The 24,468-nt window shown below is 44.0% G+C and overlaps 2 protein-coding genes across 2 annotated transcripts in view; one reads left to right on the forward strand and one right to left on the reverse strand.

Moving 5' to 3' along the window:
• LOC308168425 (uncharacterized protein) overlaps positions 1-24,468 on the forward strand; it is a 218,669-nt gene that overhangs the window by 101,105 nt on the left and 93,096 nt on the right. The gene's annotated exons all lie outside the window — the stretch shown is intronic.
• On the reverse strand, positions 1,044-22,418 carry LOC308168931 (SUN domain-containing ossification factor; the record flags this gene model as incomplete). The annotated part of the gene is made up of 24 exons (XM_080543571.1): positions 1,044-2,308; positions 2,438-2,493; positions 4,161-4,249; positions 6,088-6,245; positions 6,866-6,970; positions 7,461-7,548; positions 7,824-9,254; positions 9,480-9,561; positions 10,320-10,385; positions 10,972-11,025; positions 13,045-13,127; positions 14,378-14,433; positions 14,946-14,966; positions 15,491-15,596; positions 15,981-16,088; positions 16,342-16,409; positions 16,611-16,735; positions 16,869-16,986; positions 17,184-17,295; positions 17,533-17,646; positions 17,940-18,148; positions 18,403-18,522; positions 18,967-19,078; positions 22,363-22,418. The coding sequence occupies 24 exons, from the start codon at positions 22,416-22,418 to the stop codon at positions 1,865-1,867; spliced, it is 3,981 nt and encodes a 1,326-aa protein (XP_080399697.1). The 3' UTR covers positions 1,044-1,864.

The raw sequence follows: 24,468 nt of genomic DNA on the forward strand, positions 1-24,468 counted from the left end.
GGTAAGCCAGGAACTGGTGAGGGAGGAGAGTCAGTGACAGGAAGAGGAATGAGGGCATATCTTAAACTGGATCCATGTCAAACTTCCCTTTCTGTTAAGACACCATGCTGGATCCCATCTCTGTTTCTCCAATGACTTTTGTAGCCAATAGTCTCACCTCTTTTCATGGCATCTATGCGTACCTCTGAAAAGTGTGAGGTGTTACACATGGCGTAGCTGTGGAAGGCTGAGGCGTTGGGTGGGATGGCGTAGCCCCATGTGGGAGTCCCCAATGCCTAAAGTTAAGGAAGCCATGTCATGCTGCCTGAGCTGGGCAGTGTAGTACATCCTCATCCCCGAGTTGTCCTAACGCAGGGTACGGCTGGCCACGTAGTCATGGTCCACGACCATTGGTACTGTTTGCTCGATGTCCTCCTCTGGCTCTAGGTCAGGTTCCAGACTTGATGGTCTAGCTTGGTGCTCCCCAAACACCGGCACGTGTTTCGTTGGTGTAATTATTCCACTCGAACAATGATGGGACGGCGCTTGCTGCCAATACCCGTCTACCCTTAGCAGTAGTGATTTGATTAACCACAAAATGTCGGCTGCCCACCTTGGTGTGATGGGTCACCGAAAACACCGTCCTCCTAATTTTGTGCAGCCACTGTGCACGAAGGCGTGTGTTTTTCAGGAAGCGGTGGAAGCTCAAATCGCTGTTATAGCGACTTGGAGCTGAATAAAGTGGCACGCATCAGTACTCACTGGAGCCACGCCCACTTTTTAGAAATGTGTATGAATCGTGTACATTGTACTTCTTACTTTTTTCGTACATGAAGCATAGCACTCATCTCGTTGTCGATTGTGGCGATGGAGACAAGTAAAATCGGAAACCAGTATGCCGACCATTGGGGAAACCAGATGTTCGTCACTACACTTGTACAAAAAGTGTATTCCACCTACCTAGTACCCAGTGAGGAGATTCTGATGTCATGGCGTTGTTGGCAGACAGATGAATTATGATCTAACCTGAGAATAGGTTTAATCCTTGCCAAGAAACAGGTTGTACGAGGACTACGAGTCAAACTACAGTCAAACACACTTGAGCAGAATGTAAATCATGACACATGAATGGGATGTTATTGAGTGGGGCAGTTTTTCAGACATGAAATCCAGACAGAAATGATCTTGTTCTGATCTAATTAAATTTAACACAACACCATTTCACTTAGATCTGGATGAACTGTTCTTGTTCAAACTCTGTACCCAGGACTTGAAGCAATATAGACCATAACACAGAGAGGTTTTTTCATTCTCTAATGACACTAGCAAATACCAAGGCTAAATGTACAGTGTGGAGCAGTGAAGACCAGTCAATACAGATTTGAGGACCAACAGATAGAAAGAGCAGCCAGGAGCAGCTGATGGAAGGTTGAGCAGTTGGAATGGTTGTTCGTTCTAATCTGGAAATGGACATCAAAATGTGGGAAATCAACACATAGCTGCTGCAGGGTCTGGGAACAGAGCAGAAGAAAAAAGAACTCCAGTGGAACAAAAGGACTATTCTAAAATCAAGTGTGTCAGCTGTCTCTAAAATCTAGTTTCAAACTAGAATCTCAGTGAAATAGTAACTTCATGACAAAAAGGGAAAAAATGACCCTTTGAAGGAAGATGGCTTTCATTGTTGAAAGCCAGAGTCAGAGAAAGGCTTAAAAAAAGAACATGGATAGAACAGAACAGAACACACAGTGGTGGTAGACGAGGGGATTGTCTGATGCATGTCCTGGCTTTCAGCCTCCTCTGTGTACACAGAGATAACATCTGCCCCCCTTTCAGGGGAGCACGACAGAGTCTGCTTGCGATCGAGCAGACAGGAGTCTTAGCAGGGTCAGACAGGACCCGAGAGTGCTGTCACCCGAAATGTCCCGGTGCTTAGCTCCTTGTTTCCCCTCATGAGGTCCTGCAAGGTGGGGATGGGTGTGGCTTGACTGCTGTTCCGCCGGGGGGCCTGAAGGTGGTCCACCACCACGCAATCCTGCTTGGAGCGCCGGCGCTTGAAGGCCCGCTTCTCTGCCCTGCTCTTGGGCGGGGGCAAGCCGTCACAGAGGCGAGTGCAGGCGGCGATGCCGCAGAAGGAGGGCTCATCCGATTGGGAGGAGCCCTCTGAGCTGCCCTCTGATCGGGAGTCCTTGAAGGTGGGGTGACTTAGTCCCCCCCTTGGGGGTGTAGTGTCTATGCTACTAGGGGCACCGTTACACACAGGCACTCCATTAGCGAGCAGGGGAGCAGTGGACCTCAGAGTCTCAATGGGCTTCATCTTACTGTGTTTCTTCTGCAGAGGGAGGAATAGACAGAGAGAGAGAGAGAGATTTACTTGTTGGAGATGAGCGATCATGTGACAGTTGGATAACTATTTTCCCCCAAATCCACCACAATTACCAACAGAGATATAATTCCATACCTTTCTATTAGCTGCTGAAAACCTCTGAGGTTCTACTGTGTGTGGCAACTCTGGACCTGTGAACAAGAGGAGGATGTTTAAAGCATATTACATTTAAAGTACATTGAATAATGTTAATCAGCTGATATCAACCTAATTAGGGCTGCCACGATTAGTCGACTAGTCGCGACGACGTCGATTACCAAAATCGTCGCCGACATATTTGGTAATCGACGTCGTCGCATGTTTTTTTGGAGCTGAAATAAGCGATAAGCATTCGTTTTTCTTCCCTGAAGCTGCCACTGGCTAGCGTCTCCCAGTGTCTTTGATGTACATGCGCAGTGTCGGTCATCCGGGGCACACATGACATCTCCGGAAAAACAAACAGGGAAATGTCTTCCCGTCCTCGTACCTCTAAAGTGTGGGAGCATTTCAACCACAACGTTGAAAAAAACAATGTAAAATGTACAATTTGCTAAGCTAAACTCGCTTATCATGGCAGCACGTCTATGATGCGCGAGCATCTAAAAAGGAAGCACGTTGTGGCAGATGACGAGGAAGACGATGACTCGTCTCGGTAAGCTAGTGAGCTTGTTATTGGCTAACGATATCGTTACGTTAAAAGCCTTCTTACATTATTTTACGTTATGTGCTGTAACGTTGTCATCAAAGCGAAAAGCATCAAATAGCAAAAAATGTTGTCTTAACGTTACAGTGCTAAGAAGGCGCGTTCTATGGATAGTTATCTTGTCAAGATGCCAACGTGCACACCCCAGCAAGCCACCGTCCTGACCGGATCAATCCTGAACATGCTGGTTAACAAGGGTCTCATATCCTTAACCAGCATGTTCAGGATTGATTAGGGGCGTTTCCCCACACTATCAAAGCTGGCAAAATCTTTTCTGTGCATCCCTGCAACCTCCACCCCATCCGAGAGGATCTTCTCTGCAGCAGGGAACATCTGCTCTCAAAAGAGAGCAAGCCTCTCTCCAGAACATGTGGAAATGCTGACTTTCCTCGCTATGAATGAATAGTCCACACAGGAGAGAAACAATTTCTTTGCTCAGTCTCCTGCACTTTTCTTTGTTATGTTATTTGATTGAGACCAAACCTTTTCTCTACAAACATTTCTTTTTGTGGATAATTGCTCTTTTTTAGTTGCCTTAGTGCCTACCTCATTTTATTTTGCAGCACTATTCAATACATTTAAAATGTATGTTTGATACCAGAGATGAGTGAAGCAAAGCAAAACTTTTGTACTCTGTACAAGTATTTATTTTTGTTTTTGTATTCTTTTGGTTGCCTAGTGCCTAGCCTACCTAATTTTACTCAGCAGTTTGCACTATACTACTCTTTACATTACATTACATGCAAGTGATGCCAGAAATAAATCTGCAAAGTTCATTAAAATATCTATTTTTGAGTGAACAATCATTTTAATTGTCTTTATTTTTAGTTAGCACATGCCTACAACAACAACTAACAACTTCAAGCTACATTTAGAAGCTGATTTAGAAGATGATAGCTAAATAAGAGCGATTGAGTAATTGTGCGATAAGCTGTAATTTATGATCCAATTAGTCGACTAATCGTTAAAATAATCGGTGACTAGTCGACTATGAAAATAATCGTTTGTGGCAGCCCTAAACCTAACAAGATCAAAAGCTAGGCCATCAGTATTTCCAGGGTTAAATAACAAGGGGGTGGTGGCACATTGACTCAAACACACACAGATGTAACTTGCCTTCAGTCGTGGGTAACTGGAATGAATCAGAATGCAGAAGGGGATACGACGCTCTTCTCTTCAAGCCCAGGTCATCATACGAGCAACGCCTGAGTGGAGCAGACGGTGTGAGTTAAGGTAGGATGACACAGCTTCTGGACACCAATGCCTGTGGTGAAGTCCCTCTATGGCAAATGATCCCACAGCACTTAACATGAAGTGAATATATACATACATATATATACATACAGTGCTGCTTGAAAGTATGTGAACCCCTTTTGTTTTTACCATGAAATGGAACCAGTCTTTTAATCTGACATAACAGGTTTATATTTACCAACTCCATATGTTGGTTTAGAGAAAATCATGCATGTAGTAGAAAATATAATATAAATAAATGAATGAAAACCCAAGTTGCATTGGGTAAATCAAGTAGGTAAATCAGGTGGGTAAATAATTGGATAGCAAATGAACCATTTAAATGAGAGATCTTTAGGAAAAAGTTTGGGCGGGACTCTGATATAGAGATAAGAAACCTGGTCAATGTTGTGTTACCCAAACACCCCGTGCCGTGAGGAACAGGAAGAGGGTAGTGAGAGCAGTCGGGGGGAAGGCTATAAAGTCATCTCAACAAGATTTGAGCTCAATCAGTCCACTGCGAGGCAAATCATTTACAAATGGAGAGCATTTAACATGACAGGAACTCGGCATGGACGGTGGCATGGACCCCCCACCCCCCAGTCATGTCCAGGGGGTGTACTTGTACATTAAGCCGCCTCACGCTACGGAAACAGGAGATAGGCTCCTGCCCTATGGGCCATTAAGTTCTCAAGTTCTCAAGGTCCACTTTCTCACCTGGTTCTTGCTGTCTCTCTCTGGTGTGCCGACACCATCCTGCTCTCTCTCCTTCTCTCCCTCTCTATCCTCCTCTCTCCCTCTTTTGCTGTCAACCAAAAGGCAAACATAACAACCAGAGTATTTATAATCTACTAAGAGGTTTAAATTGATCCATATCAATCATAATTATAATTGAATATTGTCTATTGAGTCAACTCGTATTATGCTCATCACCAAGTTCTCCCATACTGTGCTTATGGACTAGTATAGTATGTTTATATCAACGGTAATCAAGTGCTTCAGTTGGCGACGTGTGTGAAAGGGGGCAACACAGGAATCTACCGGCATTTGGCTCATGTGTGAACGGCGAAAATGCCCGGTCGCCACAGCTTGGGATTCCATGGAAATTACAGGGAACTGTGTGTGAAAGAGACTGTGTGAAAGGGGATATAGACGCTCTTCCCTTCTGTGGTGGTAACTGAGACAAGACTGCGTCGCTTTCACCATGTCACGCGCGGTATCAACCAATGAAAATGCGTAGGGGCGTGGACAACATGCAAGATACGCCCCTATATTTGCATACAGATCTGATAAATCGGGGAAAGAATGAACGTGGAAAAGAATATATACTGAAATGTGTGAATGAGGGAATAAAAGAAAGAATAAATGTATAAATACCGAAATCAATTACATGGGAATTAATAGGGGAATAAATACATCAGGAAATAAATATAGGCTAAACAGAAATGAATGTGTAAAAGAATAAATAAATATATAATTACTGTGTGTATTTATTTATTAATTTCAAATTGTATTTTTTTATTTCCTTATTACTGTGTGTAGTAATTCATTCATTCATTTATTTATCTATAGCCTATATTTATTGTTAATTTTGACAGACTTGGTCCTCCATATTCCTGTAGGGTTCAAAAACGTTCAAGCAGCACTGTAGGGGCCAGTTTCACAGACAAGGCTTAAGCCTAATCCTGGACTAAAAAGCATCTTCAATGGAGATTTTACATTGAAAGTGTGATTTAGTCCAGGACTAGGCTTAAGCCTTGTCTCTGAAACCGGCCCTAAATGTTCTATGTGAGTTGTATAGGCTGGTTACCTCTCCGGGGAGGAGTAGCTGTAGCTCTTGGGAATGGGAGGCTCTGGGTCTGTGGAGGGTGGCATTGCAGACATCCGACAGTAGTGGATGCACAGCAGCAAGCCCAGGAACAAGCACAGAACCAGACACAGAAAGAGGTAGCTGTGTCTGTCCGCCACCTACAACACAGGACAGATTCAATGCTGTTAACACCCAGACAGACTAGACAGGATTTCTGTGGTTTAGTGGTATGGGAGGTGGGGTGGTCATGAAGTACGATAGTAGTGAAACATGTGGAGATACTCAACTTGGGGTGTGAACATGTACTCGAGTACTCGTACCTCCTAATCGATTAGGAAAGAACCCTACTCGAAAATCTCACTACTTTGAAACTGGTAGGTGAGGGAGAACGTGAAATGCAAATTGCAAAAACGTGAAAAAAAACTGCACTGCCCTGAAGAACTGAAAGGGAGATCTAATCGTTATCTATTCGTTTTTTCCGATGTCATTATGGATGATAAAGTTGGTGAAGTCGTGTGCGAGTACAGTACACAATAACAAAAATAGTCAATTAGTTGTGTAGGGGACCACACACCAACACAGCCATTAAGACAAAATTGAGACTTTACAACAGGGTAGATTATATACTTAGTATACACTTAGTATAGATGGTATTCTAATGACGAAATTGTAATGATTGAAAAAAACAACTAGCTAGAATTCAAATGGATTAGATTTTAGCTGAAAAAAATAAATCATCATTCAGGTACTTAGTAGTAGTATTTTCTAGGGTAGTTACCTCACTCTGCAGCTGGCTAACTCTGACAGACAGTTTAAGCACCAGTTGTGTGATGTTCTCCAGCTGAACCTGCAGCGCCTGGATGGACTCTGTCTGACGCTGGTCCTAAAGGAAACAAACCAGCTGGACAATCACCAACACAGCCAATCACCAACACAGCCAATCACCAACACAGCCATTCACCAACACAGCCACTCACCAACACAGCCACTCACCAACACAGCCACTCACCAACACAGCCACTCACCAACACAGCCACTCACCAACACAGCCAATCACCAACACAGCCAATCACCAACACAGCCAATCACCAACACAGCCACTCACCAAGACAGCCAATCACCAACACAGCCAATCACCAACACAGCCATTCACCAACACAGCCATTCACCAACACGGCCAATCATAGCTTCAATTACAATCACCAACACAGCCACTCACCAACACAGCCACTCACCAACACAGCCATTCACCAACACAGCCAATCATAGCTTCAATTACAATCCCTATCCAAACAAAACTTTGCATGTGACCAACTTGAAACATTCTCACTATTCATCTTTAACATGAGTCCCTTTTCCCGTCCACTCCTCACCTGCTCCTCGGCTATCTTGGAGTTGTTCTGGAGTTTGATGATGGTCGTGTTGAAAGCCCTCTGCATCTCCTCCATCTGCTTCCGGTACCTTCAATGAAGTATAAAAAAAACAATCTAAAAGGAATGACATTTAAATTCAAACGGAATATTAACCTTCAATTGACTGTTCCGATGCAGAGGAATGATGCGTTTGTTGTCTGCCATTGACAAACATTTTACAGGTTTTACATGACATTTTTTTACTAATTCCATGAACTGTCTACATTGACAGTTGTGGGAAACGTAGAGCCAGTGTATTATTTTTTTTTTTAATGATCACAATAGAAAATACTAGAAAATCACAATAGGAACAAATTCACTCACCTCTGGCTGAGCTGCTCCAGGTAGCGTCCACTCAGGGACATGTTCATCTCCAGGGCCTTGATGCGGTTGTTGAGCCTCATGAACACAGACTCCTTCTGGCTGGTGCCGTGCACCTGGTTACCGTTCCCGTTCCCGTTCCCGTTCCCGTTCCCGTTCCCATTCCCATTCCCTGGCTCTGTGGTGTTGTGAAGCTCTGCGTAGAATTCCGAGTGGGTTGGGGAGGGGGAGGAAGAGGTGGGGCGAGGCGGCGGCCCGTCACTACTGGAGGAGGTGAAGAGGATGTCCTCCACGAGCTCTTCCCCTTTGATTTCCGTGGAGACTGCGTGGCTGTGCAAGGGATCCGTGACTCCGCCTCCGGCGGCAGAGTGGGACTCCTCAGAGACACCGCTGCTGCTCTCTGGTTCGGGCGGAGGGACGGGCCGCTCTGTGGGGGAGTCGGGAGCGGGGAGGAGAGGGTAGGGTGGATCAGCCACATCTGGGGTGTGAACGGGGGCGTCCTGTTCTGGGAGATCAACCTCCAAGCTGGGCGTCTCCTCTGTAGGGGTTCCCCAGCTCTGGTCAACTGTGGCAGTGCGGCTGGTTCTGGTTCGGGTGAAGGTTGGGGTAGTGGCTGCTGCGGTAACGGTGAGAGTAGGCTCCTTCTTCTCCTCCGCCTCCTTCTCCTCCTCCTCGTCTGCATGCGCCTCACGGCTCTTCTCTGCAACAGGGTGCCTCTGCTTGGGCAGGTCTTTGTCGGAGGTCTGGGATGGTTCCACAGCTGGTGTGGGCCTGGTGGTAGGGCTGTCGATGGAGCTGGGTTTGGCCAGGGAGGAGGTTTGGCTAGGCTCCAGCTGTGGGAGCTCACAGCTGGATTCTCCGAGTGCCTCAGTGTGCGCCCATGGAGGTTGCGGGGCTTGCGTGGGGCTGGCTCCTTCCTCGCCTTGTGCAGGGGTAGGCTCACTCTCCTTGGGCTGGTCTCCTTGAGTGTGGGGCTGCTGGGGAGTCTGGGAGGCAGGGGGAGAGAGCGCCTCGTCCACCTGAGGGGGGAAGACTTCTGGCGCCCTCTCCTGGTTGTTATGTTTCCTCTGAGAAGTCAGCCTGGCAGAGCACCGGCGGTGGAGGTACTCCCGGAGGGTCGCTGAACAGGTGCAAGACAAGGATGAGGAGGAGGAGGAAGACCGTTCACAGTAGTCCAGGCTTTCTTTCTGTCGGATGTCAGGGCTATAGTGCTCTTCTCTTCCCCTCTCATCCGCCTCCTCCTCCTCCTCCCTATCGAGGAGGGTGATGATGGACTGGACTGAGTCATCATCCTCCTCCTGTATGGGAGTCACCATCTTGTCCTCCACTGTGGATGGTGTCTCTGGGATGGGGGAGTCTGGTGTAGGGGCCTCTGTGGTGACCACATCAGGGTCCACTTGGATGTCAGGTTGATCCACCTCCTCAGTGTCTGGCCTGAGAGAGAGAGGGAAGGAGGGAGGGAGGAAGGAAGGAAAGAGAATGTGTGGGTGAGTGAGAGTGTGAAAGAAAGAGAGGGGGGGGGGGGGGTCACTATTCATGAGCAAAAGAAAACTGACCGATTTTCTGACCGATTAAATTGCAGGCTTTGCGATGATAACACAGTGAATCTACATAAAGTGAATAATTGGATGCTGAAGACACAGGGTCACTGGTACTCACGCTGGGGTAAGGGTGGTGATGGGGTCAAGTTGTGATGATGTAGATGTCTCAGTCATGTTCAATTCCTGCATTGAAAAGTTCCCTGTAAAGGAAGTCATGTAAACACAAGGTCAGTTCTGACTACAAAACAAGATCTCTCAGAACAATATCCCATCAGAAATAGCTGTAAATGTTCTCATTTATTGAAAACCCCTCCCAAAACAACAAAGAATGTAATGCTTTTTATCTGTGATTCTCAACTGGTGGGTCGCAGACTCGTTCTGAATGGGTCGTGGAGTGTGTGGTAAAAAAATAAATAAACTTCTATTTTAACAGTAGAGAAGACACAAATAGTTCTAGTGTTTAGCTGTCGGATGTCAGACGGAATGTTGACAGACGTGCGTGAAAGACGTGCAGTAGGCTAGCCGTTGCTATGGCAACATGAACTTAGCCTGTCATTTGTCATTCGAGCAGTAGCTAAATTATGCCAAACACATTAAAAGTGTCTATGCAAGGGAAAAAATGCCCTGAAAAGAATTCTCACTGTAAGCTCCGTTTCACGACTACTTCCCAGAGAAACATGTTTCTCCAGTTTCATCTTTCTGCCAGCGGAGTCGCAGAGTTGCTAGTTTCTCCAGTTTCTGTGTGTACGCATGGGTCCCAGTGTGCGTAGAGGTGCGCACAGTTTTGTGCAGAGTTCGTTTTTTATAAATCCAAAAATTGCAGGAAGATTTGCGTACGCACGTTTTTGGGCGTATGCAAGGCCTCAGTTGAGTACCACTGCTCTTTATCATGTTCTCTTTCATGACAGAGCTTTTTGTTGTATGTGACCACAAGGTAGCAGTGCAGCCAATACTGTACCTTCCTTCTCTGGGCCTCCCCCCAGCACGTTGACCGCAATATTAGACACCATGTTCAGAATGACGTCTGTAAATAGAAGAGAACCCATGAGAGACAGACAACTTCCTCCACACTAATTCATCTATCCATCCATCATAAAGGTATAGGAACATATCAGTGATACCAAATGTACTGTGTAGATGTGTAATACAGTGTAGATGTACTGTGTAGATGTGTAGATGTGTAAATGTGTAGATGTGTAAATGTGTAGATGTGTAGATGTACTGTGTAGATGTGTAGATGTGTAGATGTACTGTGTAGATGTGTAGATGTACTGTGTAGATGTGTAGATGTGTAGATGTACTGTGTAGATGTACTGTGTAGATGTGTAGATGTACTGTGTCGATGTGTAGATGTGTAGATGTGTAGATGTACTGTGTAGATGTGTAGATGTACTGTGTAGATGTGTAGATGTACTGTGTAGATGTACTGTGTAGATGTGTAGATGTGTAAATGTACTGTGTAGATGTGTAGATGTGTAGATGTGTAGATGTACTGTGGAGATGTGTAGATGTACTGTGTAGATGTGTAGATGTGTAGATGTACTGTGTAGATGTGTAGATGTGTAGATGTACTGTGTAGATGTGTAGATGTGTAGATGTGGGTAACTCACCTTTGGCTGATCCGATCAGGTTCTGTGAAGACTTGTCGTCTTCAGATGGATAATCTGCAGGGTGGAGAGAGAACATTACTTCCTGTAGAGCAAACATTATTCTACTGTGTTAGTTATAATATGATATAGACACCTACAGTATACAGTCATGGACAAAAATATTGGCACCCCTGCTCGTCAGATAATGCAGCACTTCTCCCAGAAGATTGTTGCAATTACAAATGCTTAGGTATTCACATGTTTATTTATTTTGTTTGCATTAGGTGCTATATAGCCCACGGTTGATACAATAAGTAAATAATACGGCCAGCACTAGAAAAATAAAGGATTATTTATGATTTTACGCATAATGAGCATAGTCACTGTGGACGCATTTCGACATCAAGCCTTCTTCAGCACAGATGTTTTACACACACAATCCAGAACTATAGTATGCCGTCATTCCCAAAGCCGTAGCTGACAGCATAACAACACAGTGCATTTACAAAACAAAATAATAAAAAATAGCTAATTGTGTAAACACGGTCGAGAGACCTCTATACATTCAAATATACATAATGTTTGTTTATACATTAAAACATGTATTTTTCTATTTGAGAGTGCTGGCTGTATTATTTACTTATGTGTATGTAATACCAATAAAAAGCATTCACTGTCTGGTCAAATATGCTCTAGACCAGCGTTTCTCAACCTTTTTTCAGTCACGGCACCCTTCAAAAGTCGATAAAATCTCAAGGCACCCCAGTCTAAAATATAGCTATTCAAAAACGACACTGCATCACCCAGACAGCCCCACACACACACACACACACACACACACACACACACACACACACACACACACACACACACACACACACACACACACTCAGCGGCTATTGATACAAATAAAAGTTGTATTATTATTATTATTATTGAGAGAGAGAGGAGGGAGTGAAAGCGGCAAGTGTGCATCAAAGGCATCAGGCACGTAACCGTGCTGTATAAACATGACCACAGTGACCGAACAAAAGTGGGAATTTATGGAACACATTAATTTTCATATTCCCACATTTGATTGGAAACACCTATCCAGTCCATTCAACGTAAACACCGGGGATGCAGAGTTATTAAGCCAGAAAATGCGTCTCTCTCTCCCGCTGCGCGCATGACCTTGTCTGGATGTATTAAATTCATTGCATGAAAACGAAACCGTGCGTTATTTCGCGAACTTTCCAACCCTGCTTAGCTTCCGAAGTCGGACGAGAGAATAATGTCACCGATCATCCATATAGAACAACCACCTCCACACTCTGCCGGCGAGCGAGACTGCCCTGCCCGATCAGACCCTTTTTCGGGAGCGGGGAACATTGATTGATTGATTGAAAACTTTATTAGAAGATTTGCAGAAGTAGGTACATGAAAGTACATATTACATACAAGGTCAACTAAGAGGATAAAAACCCAAGAAAGCCACTGGCTTATTTCAATTGGGGTCCTTGTTGGGGTCCTTCAACATAGGACCCTTTTAGATGTCATTGATTTGCCTTCCAATTGTACAGTCAGACAGCGGGACCTTTGCTATTTCTTTTGCAGCTTGTGGGCCTAGCATCTTATTAACTATTGCTGTGCATGCTGGCAATATTACCGACTCGGCTATAGTGTGTGGCTTCTTCGCCTTAGCAACAATTTCGGCTACGAGGTAACTAGCCTCCAATGCTTTCTCTGAAACTTTGGCGCACTTCATCATTACCTGTTCTGGACAGCTATGCTTACTTTTCATCCGAACAAAATATTCAGCATCCTTGCTAGCTTGTGATGGATGATCTGTTGTCAGTTCGTCATGTTCCATGATTCTGCTTGTTTGCTTGTTCATTGCTCTCGAAATGTCTTTGACACACTGACCTTACGCTGAACCCGGTATTGACATTGTGAAATGGGAAAGGGGCGTGCGAGACAGAATATAGAATAATTTGACGGCACCCCTGAAGACGCCAGGCGGCGCCCCAGTGTGCCGCGGCACCCCGGTTGAGAAACGCTGCTCTAGACTACTGGAGGAAAGAGACATCTACTGAATCGCTCTGAGGCTCTCACCAAAGTCATCATCCTGGTCCTCTGATCTCTCCGTGGGGTCGCCTATCTCCTCATACTCCTCCACCATGCTGGTTCCAAACACCCTTCAACAGAGGAGAGGGAGACGTCAACACACTCTCATATACACTAGTAAAACATGGAGAATACCTGTGAACACATTTGACAACTTGACACGTCATGTGACGTAATGGCAATAATTTTCACCAAAAAAAAATGTTTGAATGTCAGAGTGGCTTTACAAAGAATTGCCCAAAGAAAGACGACATCTGGGCCCCGTTTTAGAGCATTCATATGTACTCCCCAATGGCCACCAGGGGGCGAGCAGAGACATCCCTGTAGTTTGTTAGTTATTAGTTTATTTGACAGGGACAATGCACAATGCATATATTGCACCAGATATAGCTCAGAGCTCATTTTCATCTGTAGTCCCTGGGGGAAGGGTATACACTAATACACATGACTAAGATACAATAAAGTTCTAATCAACAATGGAATAATAATAATCTTTTTTTTTTTAAATATATAAAAAATTATGTTGATAATACAAATAAAAATAAAGTAAAAACATTACAACACAACATTACGCTAGTTAAGACACACACACACATCGTCATCATTACAATTAATGATTACAGAACTGATTTTCTTTCAGCGAGTGAGTGACACCATTCAACCTGCCTGGTTCAATATGAGTAAATTGGGTCTCCAACGCAAACGGCAAACTCCTTAATGTATAGGATATGTATCCCATCTATCAAAACACAGTATCACTCATTTATTATCAAGGGTCTAGCTATGTATGCATGAGTTAACTGTCTTCGGTTCCTTTACAATGTCCCTAGTGGTGGAGATTGATACAGTAGTACAGTGTGTTCTAGTGATTTTTTCCAACTATTACTGCTCCTATAGGGAAAAAAGTACATAAAGGGAGTGGCTGTACTTTTGTGAAGACAAAATGTTCTACATACTCAGTGACTCCATTTGCCCCCCCCCCCCAACAAGCTATTTATTTTATGGTGTTGGAGAGGGAGGGAGAGAGGGAGTGCTAAGTTAAACAGCACCAACAGTTCTATATGCATGAAGACCCTCAGTCTCACAACAGTTTTATGGGGGGCAACGGCCAGGGGGGTAAATGTATCACTTCTAGTACCCGCCCATAAACATTATTGCAACAGTCACTGAAACCTCTATCTGCAACTCAGCGTTACAGGTTTATCCAGACTTGGAATACATGTAGGGGGAGTCATTTTTAAAAAGGACAACATGTCCAAATTGACGCTTATGACACCATGCATCTTTACATAATATTTATGTACTTTCATTCATTACCTACCTGATGAGACTGAGGGGGCAAAAGTGTTCAGAGCCGAAGTGGGAGACCAGCTCCACCTGTAAAAACACAGACAACATTCACATCCAGGACACAGGCAGCTGTTGCATGTTGGGAAGCCATTCATCACTCAGCATTAACACATGTTACGTGAGGGATTTGCAACGGCATAAATGTGGCTGTTTTTATTGCAATTGCAAATCGCGGTACATAATGTCCTCTTACATGAGAGTTAGTTAGTTAGATGATAATTGTCGGAAGGGTCAACGACAAGCTACTGGGGATATGCATTTGGAAGCTGTGATTTGATCCCCTTAATCTGCATACTTCTATAATTGGTTTTCGCTGGGAAAAAAAGGGGATCCAGTAATTTGCACATAGACTGTTATGATGATTGAGGTATTTCTGCATCTTTTATTGGCTGTCTGAGGGGACACTTTGCTACCTGCTTAAGCCGGGTCTGATCTGTTAAGCAAGCCTCTCCTGCTGTTAGCATGACTGACACCAAAGCTCTGCCCTCCACCCCCTCGACCCACTCAACCACAGACCTCTAAGACAGAAATGGGCTAACCTTTATGTACTTGGTGAACATCTGAAGCAAGAGAAACAGAGAAGAAGACACAAAATTAAGGGAAGAAACAGGCATTCAACACAGGACCAAGTGTATGCTGGCCCTGCTCTCTGGGGATGAAAACATGGGGGGAGAACATCTGTACATTTCATAAAATGTTTGCCTTTTCTCTATTGTTAGGAACACGACTTCTCGTGTCCTCTCCTTCGTCCTCCACTCGCTTCTTCCTAATTAAGCATTGCGAGGACAATACTGAACCTTGATCTTCTCCTCCAATGCGTTTTCAGACAGACACGAGTGGAGGACAAGGGGAGAGGATGCGAGGAGTCGTGTTCCCTAACAACGGAGAGAATACTTTTGTGAAAACAGGTTCGTTAACCGGGCAGGTCATGGCTTCGGAGTCAGAGAACCAGCATACACACACGGCCCTGCTGGATCGGAGTAGGAGACCCCTGGTTTTAGACAAGACCCTAACAGTCAAGTGGAGGATTCATGAGTAGAGTGAGACAGAGAAGTGAGGGACCAGGCAGAGAGGCCATACACACCTTGATATATTTGGCATACAGATGCTCATCCAATGGGAAGCTCTGGACCGTGCGCTCGTCACGACCGTGAAAGGTACCCAGCTTCAGCCACTTGTTGGTTGGATATCTGAGAAAGGATCATTCAAAATAATATTTTATAGAATGTCTAGTAGGCCTAGTTAGTTAATGAGAGCCTATTGCTATACTGCTCTGATAAATTTGCTTGTATACAATGTTGTTGTTTTTTGAGAACAGCTTATGACATCTGCCACAGGGACAACAGTTGAAAAGTAGCCATTTGGCTAACACTGACTCATTTACCAACTGGTTTATTAATGTGTACTGTCCCTGATCAATAAATGTAAAAAATAAAAAAGTAAACACTAAACATTTTGGAATAGTTACATTTTAGTACAGTACAAATGTTATCTTTTTAGTGCTAACTATAGTCAAATCACAGACTTCTAGATGTGAAACAAATCATTCTGATTGGGTCTGTATGGCTGCAAACCTGTCACTAATGGAAACCAGGAAGTCTTTGGGTGTGGATGAGAAGAGCTCAAAGTTAGCGATGTCCAGCTGCTTCAACTGGATGGGCTCACAGAGCTCAATAATGAACCTGAGAGAAGAGGAAAAGAGGAAGGTGGAGAGAGGAATGTTACAGCAGAATGATGGAGGATGATGATAATGAATGACTGTGAGTTTGCTCTAGCTGTGGGCATAGAAGGAATTGAAGAGGAAGGAGAGGAAGTAACATTATAAGCAGAGTAGAACAAGGGAACAGAAGCCATTTAGTGAGAGATACAAACACATGCACACATTAACCCATCAAACAGTTATGTTGTACATCTTGTCGCGTGGATGACACCCACCAGATCTTGTTGCTGCAGGGGTTTAACATGTACATGTCCATGTTCTCCATCAATATGGCTGACGTACTCTATAAGATAAACAATAATGAGAATCAGTCTCTGCTTCCACAAACAACCACTCCTTCCCAAAATGATCACTTTTCCGGAACATTCCTCATACTTAAACAGGGTGTTCACGCTAATCCAATGGCTGACATTCTGAACGTTTGAACTGAGTGGTTCCTAGGCTTGTGGGTGTGAGGGTGACAGTGTGACATGGATGGTAATACCTTAGCCTCTGGGTTAGAACCCAGGATCTTGGCCCCACACTCCACGGATGCATAGTTGTTGAAGTTCTTCTGCACCTTTTTCCCAGGGTGAGAACCCCCATTAGAGGAGGTGTGAGTGGACTGAACTACGGTGTGGAAAGAGGGGAGTTGAGAAAAAGACAGAGAGAGAAAGAGAGACAGAGCGTTGAACCAAAAACTTAAAACTACTGGAGGATGGGGGGGTTTTTGTGAGAGAGAACAGGAACAACAATATCTTACTCTTCTCGTTCTCCACCTCCATCATCTTCTTCTTCCACTCATCAAAAGTGGGAATGTCCTCTGGGTCCTTAGTGGGCACACTGGGATCTGTCTCCGTGGTGACGTGAGAACTCAAGCCCTATCGACCACAGTGAGCATGGGAGGGCATTTAAAAACACACAATTCACCCGTAGGCCAATAGTGAGTCACTGAAATGTTAAACCACTGAACCCTTATCCTTCTCAGAATAGAACTAAATCAGTCAATTGATGTCCTTTAAGATGCTCAGTGTACACATCGTGGAGTGACAAAGTGTCTACCAATGGGAATCTGTACCTGCTCTTTTAGCATGCGGGAGGCATTGGCCCCCTGGGTCACTAATGGGTCCACATGGGGTTTGGTTCCCCCACTGTGAGCATTTGAAGTGTTCTCCAGGACCACAGGAAGACTAGAGGGCATCACAGAGATAGAGGCATTCAACATGGCAGCACAATGGGGGGGGAACATGGAATGCCCAACATTGGTGAAAAACTAAAAAATCATGGAAAAACTGGCAAGCAGCTGGCATTGATAGAGGGCCACTGGACTAACACAACATCAGGTTAGGTCTAGGTCTAGGATCACATTACTTGGCCCATCACTGAGAGGCTCACCGGGAGACAATGGACGGACTGTACTAACTCACCTAACATGGGGGCTGTCATAGGGGTTGGTTTCTCCCGCTTCACACTCAGCAGCTGCCAGATCAATACTGCTGGGGTCAGATACAGGGATATCAGCAGTGGCATTCTCAGGCTCACTGGAGGGAGAGAGAGAGAGAGACAACAGCATAAACATCATGCCATCATCTCAAACCAAGCCTCATGGGAGCTCTTCAAAAGCACTCCTAGTTTTACCCTATGAATGAATCTTTATTTCAAACATGATAAAATAATAATAATAATAATAATAATAATAATAATAATAATAATAATAATAATAACGAAAAGTACAGGTATCACTGTTCGAAAGGGAGTAGGATGAAGCCGAAGCTTATCATGTCCGAACTACCCCTATCCGTCAAAGGCCTGGATCAGGCTTGCGTGCGTTTACCTGTTGAGGGAGGAGTCTTCAGGGGACGGGGTGCTGGAGTGGTCCTCAGCAGCATGAGCTGGGGGGGGTGGTGGAGGTGAGAGGTCCGGGGTGGAGGTGGGCTGCTGGTCTTGGGTGGCGGAGGGATCTGGAGGTGGCTGCTCTGGCTCAATCAACGGCTCTGGCTCTGGCTCTGGCTCTGCAACAAGCTCCTCCTCCTCCACCTCCTCCTGTCCAAAGGGGAGAGGTTGAACGGTGAGTTAAAAGGTAGACAAAAGGACAGTAGATGCCCCATAATAACTACATGAAATGTATTTTCTGGAAAAAATGTATGCGCTGATAAATAGGCTGGTCTGATGGAGGGTATCCAAGTCTTACCCACTGAGAAAGCCTTGTCGGAGATCTTCAGTACGTATTGGACTCATCACGAGTAATCATTCATTCATTCATTCATCATTCATTCATTCATTCATCATTTATGTACCTGTACATGCTCCTGCTCCTCAACCCAGCCCTGTGTCACCAACTCCTCCTCTGCCGGGTCTCCCTCTGTCAGCAGCCCGTCTTCAGACAAGGCCTGGGACACCCTCTCCTCCTTAATAACCTGAATAACACACAGGGTGGTGGGGAGAGGTAGGGTTATCTAGCAGCCGGGTTTAGCGGTGTTTAACACAGTAATATGCAGTGGGAGGCATTCATGTAGGCTTTATGAATAGCAATAATAACATGTCTAGGAATATTACAGGGGGATGCATATTACATGTATTGTCACTTTTTTATCTTGAATTATGCCTATGGCCTTATTGTCGGCAAATTGACTGGATACTGCTAACTGTATCCTGTCTTATTTGTCACTTATGTCCTGTACTATTGTCACTTTTTTAAAAACCTTGAATTATGACTATTGCCTTATTGTCATGTGCTGCTATGTCAGGAACCGAAGACAAATTTTACTCTCTTACACTTGTGTAATGTGACGTGACAATAAACATGGGGGGCCATATGGGACCATGTACGTTAAGAGGCCTGGATGGAGCAGGTGACCTACGTTGAGATGAGACTCCTCCCCTGGCTCTTCCTCCTGACTGGTGTCCTGTAGTGCGGGCAGGGTCTGGGCCTCTGGGAGCTGCTCTGTACTGTCAACATGTCTACTGGGGTGCCTGTGGGACGTGAAAGGGGACAGAAGAGGAAGGGGACAGAATGGAACAGAACAGCACATCAGATGTATAGGGGGGGGGTCTTCTGTAGTGTGAGCCTTGGTTCAAGACACAGTTTCCTAATGAATGAATGACACTATTTTGAATTGAGGGCAAACAACTCAATTTCAAAGAAGCAGTGTGAGTCATTCAGCAAACAGAGCTGCCCACAGTGTCAGAGCTGAGGTTATGATTACGACAGGGACCAGGTAGCTTATACCAACAGAAACCCACACAGTTTGTCTTAACAGCTATTTGGGGGCGGTCAATGTACTAAGCTACGTGGCGATGAGGGAATACAACTACCACATGCCGTCAACAGGTGATAGTGTATCAGAGAATTAGACAAGTCAATGTCGAAGCTGTCCCATTCTTGGCACTGAACTACTGAAATCAACTGATAAATCTTTAAATAGGCTAGTTACACTGACTCACAACAATCTCACGTTCCTCTGGGGACAAAGGTCCTTGTGTAAAGCCGTGGTGTGGAAGTGCATCAACACTTACTTGGCCTGGTCAACAACAAGTCCATTGTCCAGTGAGAAATGTAGGTTAAGTAGTACTAGGCTACTGCTCAGCCACTGTCCTGCACAACACAACACCAAGCTAGTGTTTCAAACAAATGAGTGAAAGACAAACACACAGATTTTTCCTTTTAAAAAGGGAAATCAGTAATCATAATGATACCCCAGAGAAGCACCAACACATCAGTGGCTTTAAAGTGGATACGAACAACAACAATATGTCCCCCCTGCCATGTTTTTGGTAAACAACTGAGGGATGGAGCTGGAGAAATGTAACTACTCTCAATCTCATAGACAGAGCTATGGATGCAACTGACCATCCATGGGATCACAATGATAGTTGTAATCGTTTTGAAGCTATACAGTGTTAGTTTACAATTACATTGTTCACAAACAATGGAGTAAAAAAGCTTAAATGATGGGTTCTAATGGGGTAAGACAGTTGAACTAACTAAGCCCATGAGGCATTTATAACTTATATATAAAAATATCTATTTCTTAACCGGTTCTACTGGACCCCCTCCAGGATGTTCAGGCTGAAGCTCAAGGACAATGCTGATTGCTGGAAATGTTGCAGGCCGGAACTTACTTTGGAAATGTCCTATGTCAAAATTACTGGCGAAAGATCCACGAATGGGTGCAAAACATTACCCAGGACAACTTTGCATTTTGTCCGAGACTGTATGTTCTCAGTGATCCACAAATGACGTCTCTATGTGGAGCTGCAGAATTTATTCAGACCAGTATAATGGTTGGAAAACAAATTATTATGAGACACTGGAGGAACGCAGGGGAGCCGTCTTTCCAGGAATGGCTTATGGAGTTGGCAAAGGTGGCAGCATACGAACAAATGTCCTTCAGTTCTATGGACAGAACTGAACAATACACAGCAAAATGGGGAGGCTACTTGGGATATATTGCTAGTCGGTAGTAAGACTTAAGTTGACAAATTGGATGAGCGATGAATGTAATCTATGGGTGCCTTTCTATTTATTTTAATTTTAATTTTATATTTTGTTATTTTCTCTGTATTATTTCTGTTTGTTGACAGCGAGACTTATTCTGTGATATTGTTACCATTTTATACAAAAGTTGTATAAGTCAAGAAATGTGTTTATTGAAAAAATTCAATAAAATACTGATTACAACAACAAAAAGAATAAATATCTATATTAAGGCATATGCTGTTGTAATAAATAAAAGATAACAAAAAGTTAAACTGCACAATCCTTCCCCCACACATTAATGACTGACAAGTCTTCATTATGAGTCCTACTGTAGTTGGTTGATACAATATGTGGTTGATACAACAGTGGCTCAGCATATCAGGGAGTAGCAGAGTACACTACAGTGGGATGACAGGAGATAAACAACAAGACACCACATCATACCAGAGTTACAAAGGTCAAGGGCAGCCGTACACATCACACATCCTGTAGCCTATTTCAGATCCATTCATTCATAGAGAAACCTGAGTCATCACCATCGACAACAACATCATCTAGCTAGAATGTTGGGTTGACAAATCAACTGTACATTTAGGCCCTAGCCCTTAGGTGATTGTGTGCACTGCAGATACAGAAAGTAAGCCTAGTTAGTTAGTACTCCAATAGACTCATGCCATGATGGTGCTGCCAAAGTATGATAGTTAAAGTAAGTCATGCATGCCCTAGTCTCTCAACAACACCACACCCGGATGACATTTGAACACATCATGTTTCATGTCATCCAATAGCAGCATCATTGACTTAACTTACTGCTCGTAATCGCTGTCAGTGAAAACAGACAGGTGCATCAAGCACACTCATGACCCTGGATGGAGTTTTGAACTCCTGTTAGGACTTCTCTCTCTCTCTCTCCCTCTCCCTCTCTCTCTCTCTCTGTCTCTCTCTCTCTCTCTCTCTCTCTCTGTCTCTCTCTGTCTCTCTCTGTCTGTCTGTCTCTCTCTCTCTCTCTATGTCTCTCTCTCTCTCTCTCTCTCTCTCTGTCTCTGTCTCTGTCTCTCTCTGTGTCTCTCTCTCTGTCTCTCTCTCTGTCTCTCTCTCTGTCTCTGTCTGTCTGTCTCTCTCTCTCCCCCCCCCTCTCTCTCTCTCTCTCTCTCTCTCTCTCTCTCTCTCTCTCTCTCTCTCTCTCTCTCTGTGTCTTTCTGAACAGTGTGGCGTTAAAAGGTTTAGTCAAAGCTAATGCAGTTAGCTAACTAACTGTGGCTACGTAGGTTGTAGATAATCCCTGTCTGTCAATCCACTATAAATACTCAAATCACAAGCAACGTCAATTGTCCTCAATCAAGCTAGCTTGGTGTAGCTAACTAGGCTGGCTGCCTAAGATATGTAGCTAGTTAGTTTATGACCTGGCTGTCATTAGAGTGTTAAGTTAGTTAGCAGACTCGCTAGCTGACATTGTTAATATAACTTAACACATTGACAGTTCAGACAAACACATCTATCTATCCATCCACCATGGCACGAGTATATCATCCCTGGTTCAGCGCTTAGCTTAGCACAAACGGTGCCAAATCACCACGTTAGCAGTTAGCATCTGACTGCCCTGAGGCTAGCTAACGTTAGATTAGCTTCCTAGCTAACAACAATAATAATTGTAAATGGCAGTACAGTTACTTCAGTGCTGCCTTCTTCTTTTCAAAATACGTTTGTCTAACGTTAGTTAGTTAGTTAGTAAGGCAAAACATCTGACGTGTTGATTTTTGAAAACAGTTAAACTTACCAACACAACGCTACAATCAGGCACACTGACACCAATCTCCATACTCTGTCCTTCATCCTCCCGCTGGGATCAACATTCTCGCCGTTTAGAACAAAATTCTTCAGTCTTACAGGTTGGGTGGGTGTAAGTACGTTTTAGTTTTAAGCACCTGTAGCTAAGACCTTCATCTAACCGTGTTTGACTGAACTTATTAGTTTAGTAGCCTGTCTCTGACTGCTGTGTGTGTGTGTGTGTGTGTGTGTCGCTCAAACGAGTTGAACTGTCAAACGCGTTGTCCCCTCCCCCGACCCGTCGTTGTGGCCAATCAGAACGTAGAGAAGTTGTTGCGCAGTCCGTTTTTAACCAAACCCACTTCCCAGATTGTTTTTTAAAAAGTGGCATTCATAACAGTATTTTGATAACTGGATAGGTGTGAATTGGCTCAAATGGGGAGCCTATTTGCATGAAAACAAGGATCATGACTACATCTTTATTTTATAGATACAGGTTGTGTCTATATCTCAATAGGCCTATGAGTTCAGTGATGATATGGAGATTCAAACCTGCTTCCGACACACAACACATAAAACAGAAGCATAACCTTTGTATATACCGTCTGTAAGAAAGAGACACTAACCAAATCAGAAGCATTTCTGTTTTTAAAACAATCACGTAAATGACGCAAAACGTTTGCAACTCTTTACTAGTGAGGACGTGTTTATTGGCCATAATCCCATAAATGGATCACTTAGATGTGACTCACTAGCGCCCTCTTCTGGGCGAAAGGTTACTGTAATAATCGGTGGGAAGTAAATACACTGGTAGACTGAATACGTCAATCTATGTTAACGGTACATGTGGGAATACGGTACATGTTGGAAACTAGGGTTAGGTGCTAGGGTGCTACGGTTAGGGTTAGGGATAGGGATATGATCAATTATTTGATGAATGTCTGGTATTTAATTCGATGAATATCTGGTATTTAAATACAAAAACAAATACCCTAAGACGAATATCCTGTTCCTATTTGTCACTTATGTCCTGTATTGTCACTTTTCTTTTATTGCCTTATTGCCTTGTGCTGCAATGTCAGGAACCGAAGCCTGATTTTACTCTCTTCGTGTAATGTGACGTAACAACAAACTTGAAACTTGAAACTTGAAACTTAAATCTGGAAATACTTTCAACAGATATTTCATGCAAATATTGTTTTCAGGTGACGGTTGGTAGTTCCAGATGCAGGCATGGATTTGTGAGGGGAAGAGATCAGAAGAGAGACACTATGGACTAAGGGAGAGTGAGAGGGGAAGAAGTTTATTGAAGAGAGATACAGACACAGAGAGAAAATAACCACTGGTGCAATTCCCCTATTGAACTTTATATGTATGCCCTCCTTAGACACTATCATCTCATAACTACGACAACCACTTTATTGTTGTTTGGCTAGATAGGAGTATGTTTTTCTTCTTTCTACAAATTGCTTTGGCAACACACACTTGCAATTTGTGCCAACAAGGCAGTCTATTTCTGAGAGAGCATGTTAATAGAGACATTAAGAACAATAAGCGCTAGATCTTAATGAGGTCATTATAGTCAACAGTTACCTCCTTATCAATACCTATATACAGAAGAACACAGTTTCAAGAGAGGACAGGTTCACATACACAATAACAAACGGACAGAGAGCACTTAGACACTGACAACACCTTAAGCTAGGACACAGTGGCTGACTGGACTCAGAACTGGGAAGTGCAAAGAAGAGGAGAGGTTTGACAAAGGGAAAGAGTTTTTCGGATGTGTAGGGGGGGTGTATGAACCTGACGAAAAACGGCTGAATGGAAAATGTTTCTCACTCATAAAGGTACATATGTCTCGCCACATTAGTGGTGAGATCAGCGACCGTCCTTCCATCATTCTCCAGTCAGCATCTGTGAGTAAAAGCTTAAGGGTGCGAGGTTCGCAACTTGACCAGTGATACAGCACAGGCAGACACCTTTGACAGGGTTAAATGCATTATTGAGGCTGTTTAGATAATACTGACGGTGCTCCTCAGCCTTGCTATGTGTGTATGGCTGCTGCTACTACAACAACAACACAGGAACAACTCACACAAAACTCCAATATCAA

This window comes from Nansenia antarctica (genome assembly GCF_963989245.1).
Source record: "Nansenia antarctica genome assembly, chromosome: 12".
Lineage (NCBI taxonomy): Eukaryota > Metazoa > Chordata > Actinopteri > Argentiniformes > Microstomatidae > Nansenia > Nansenia antarctica.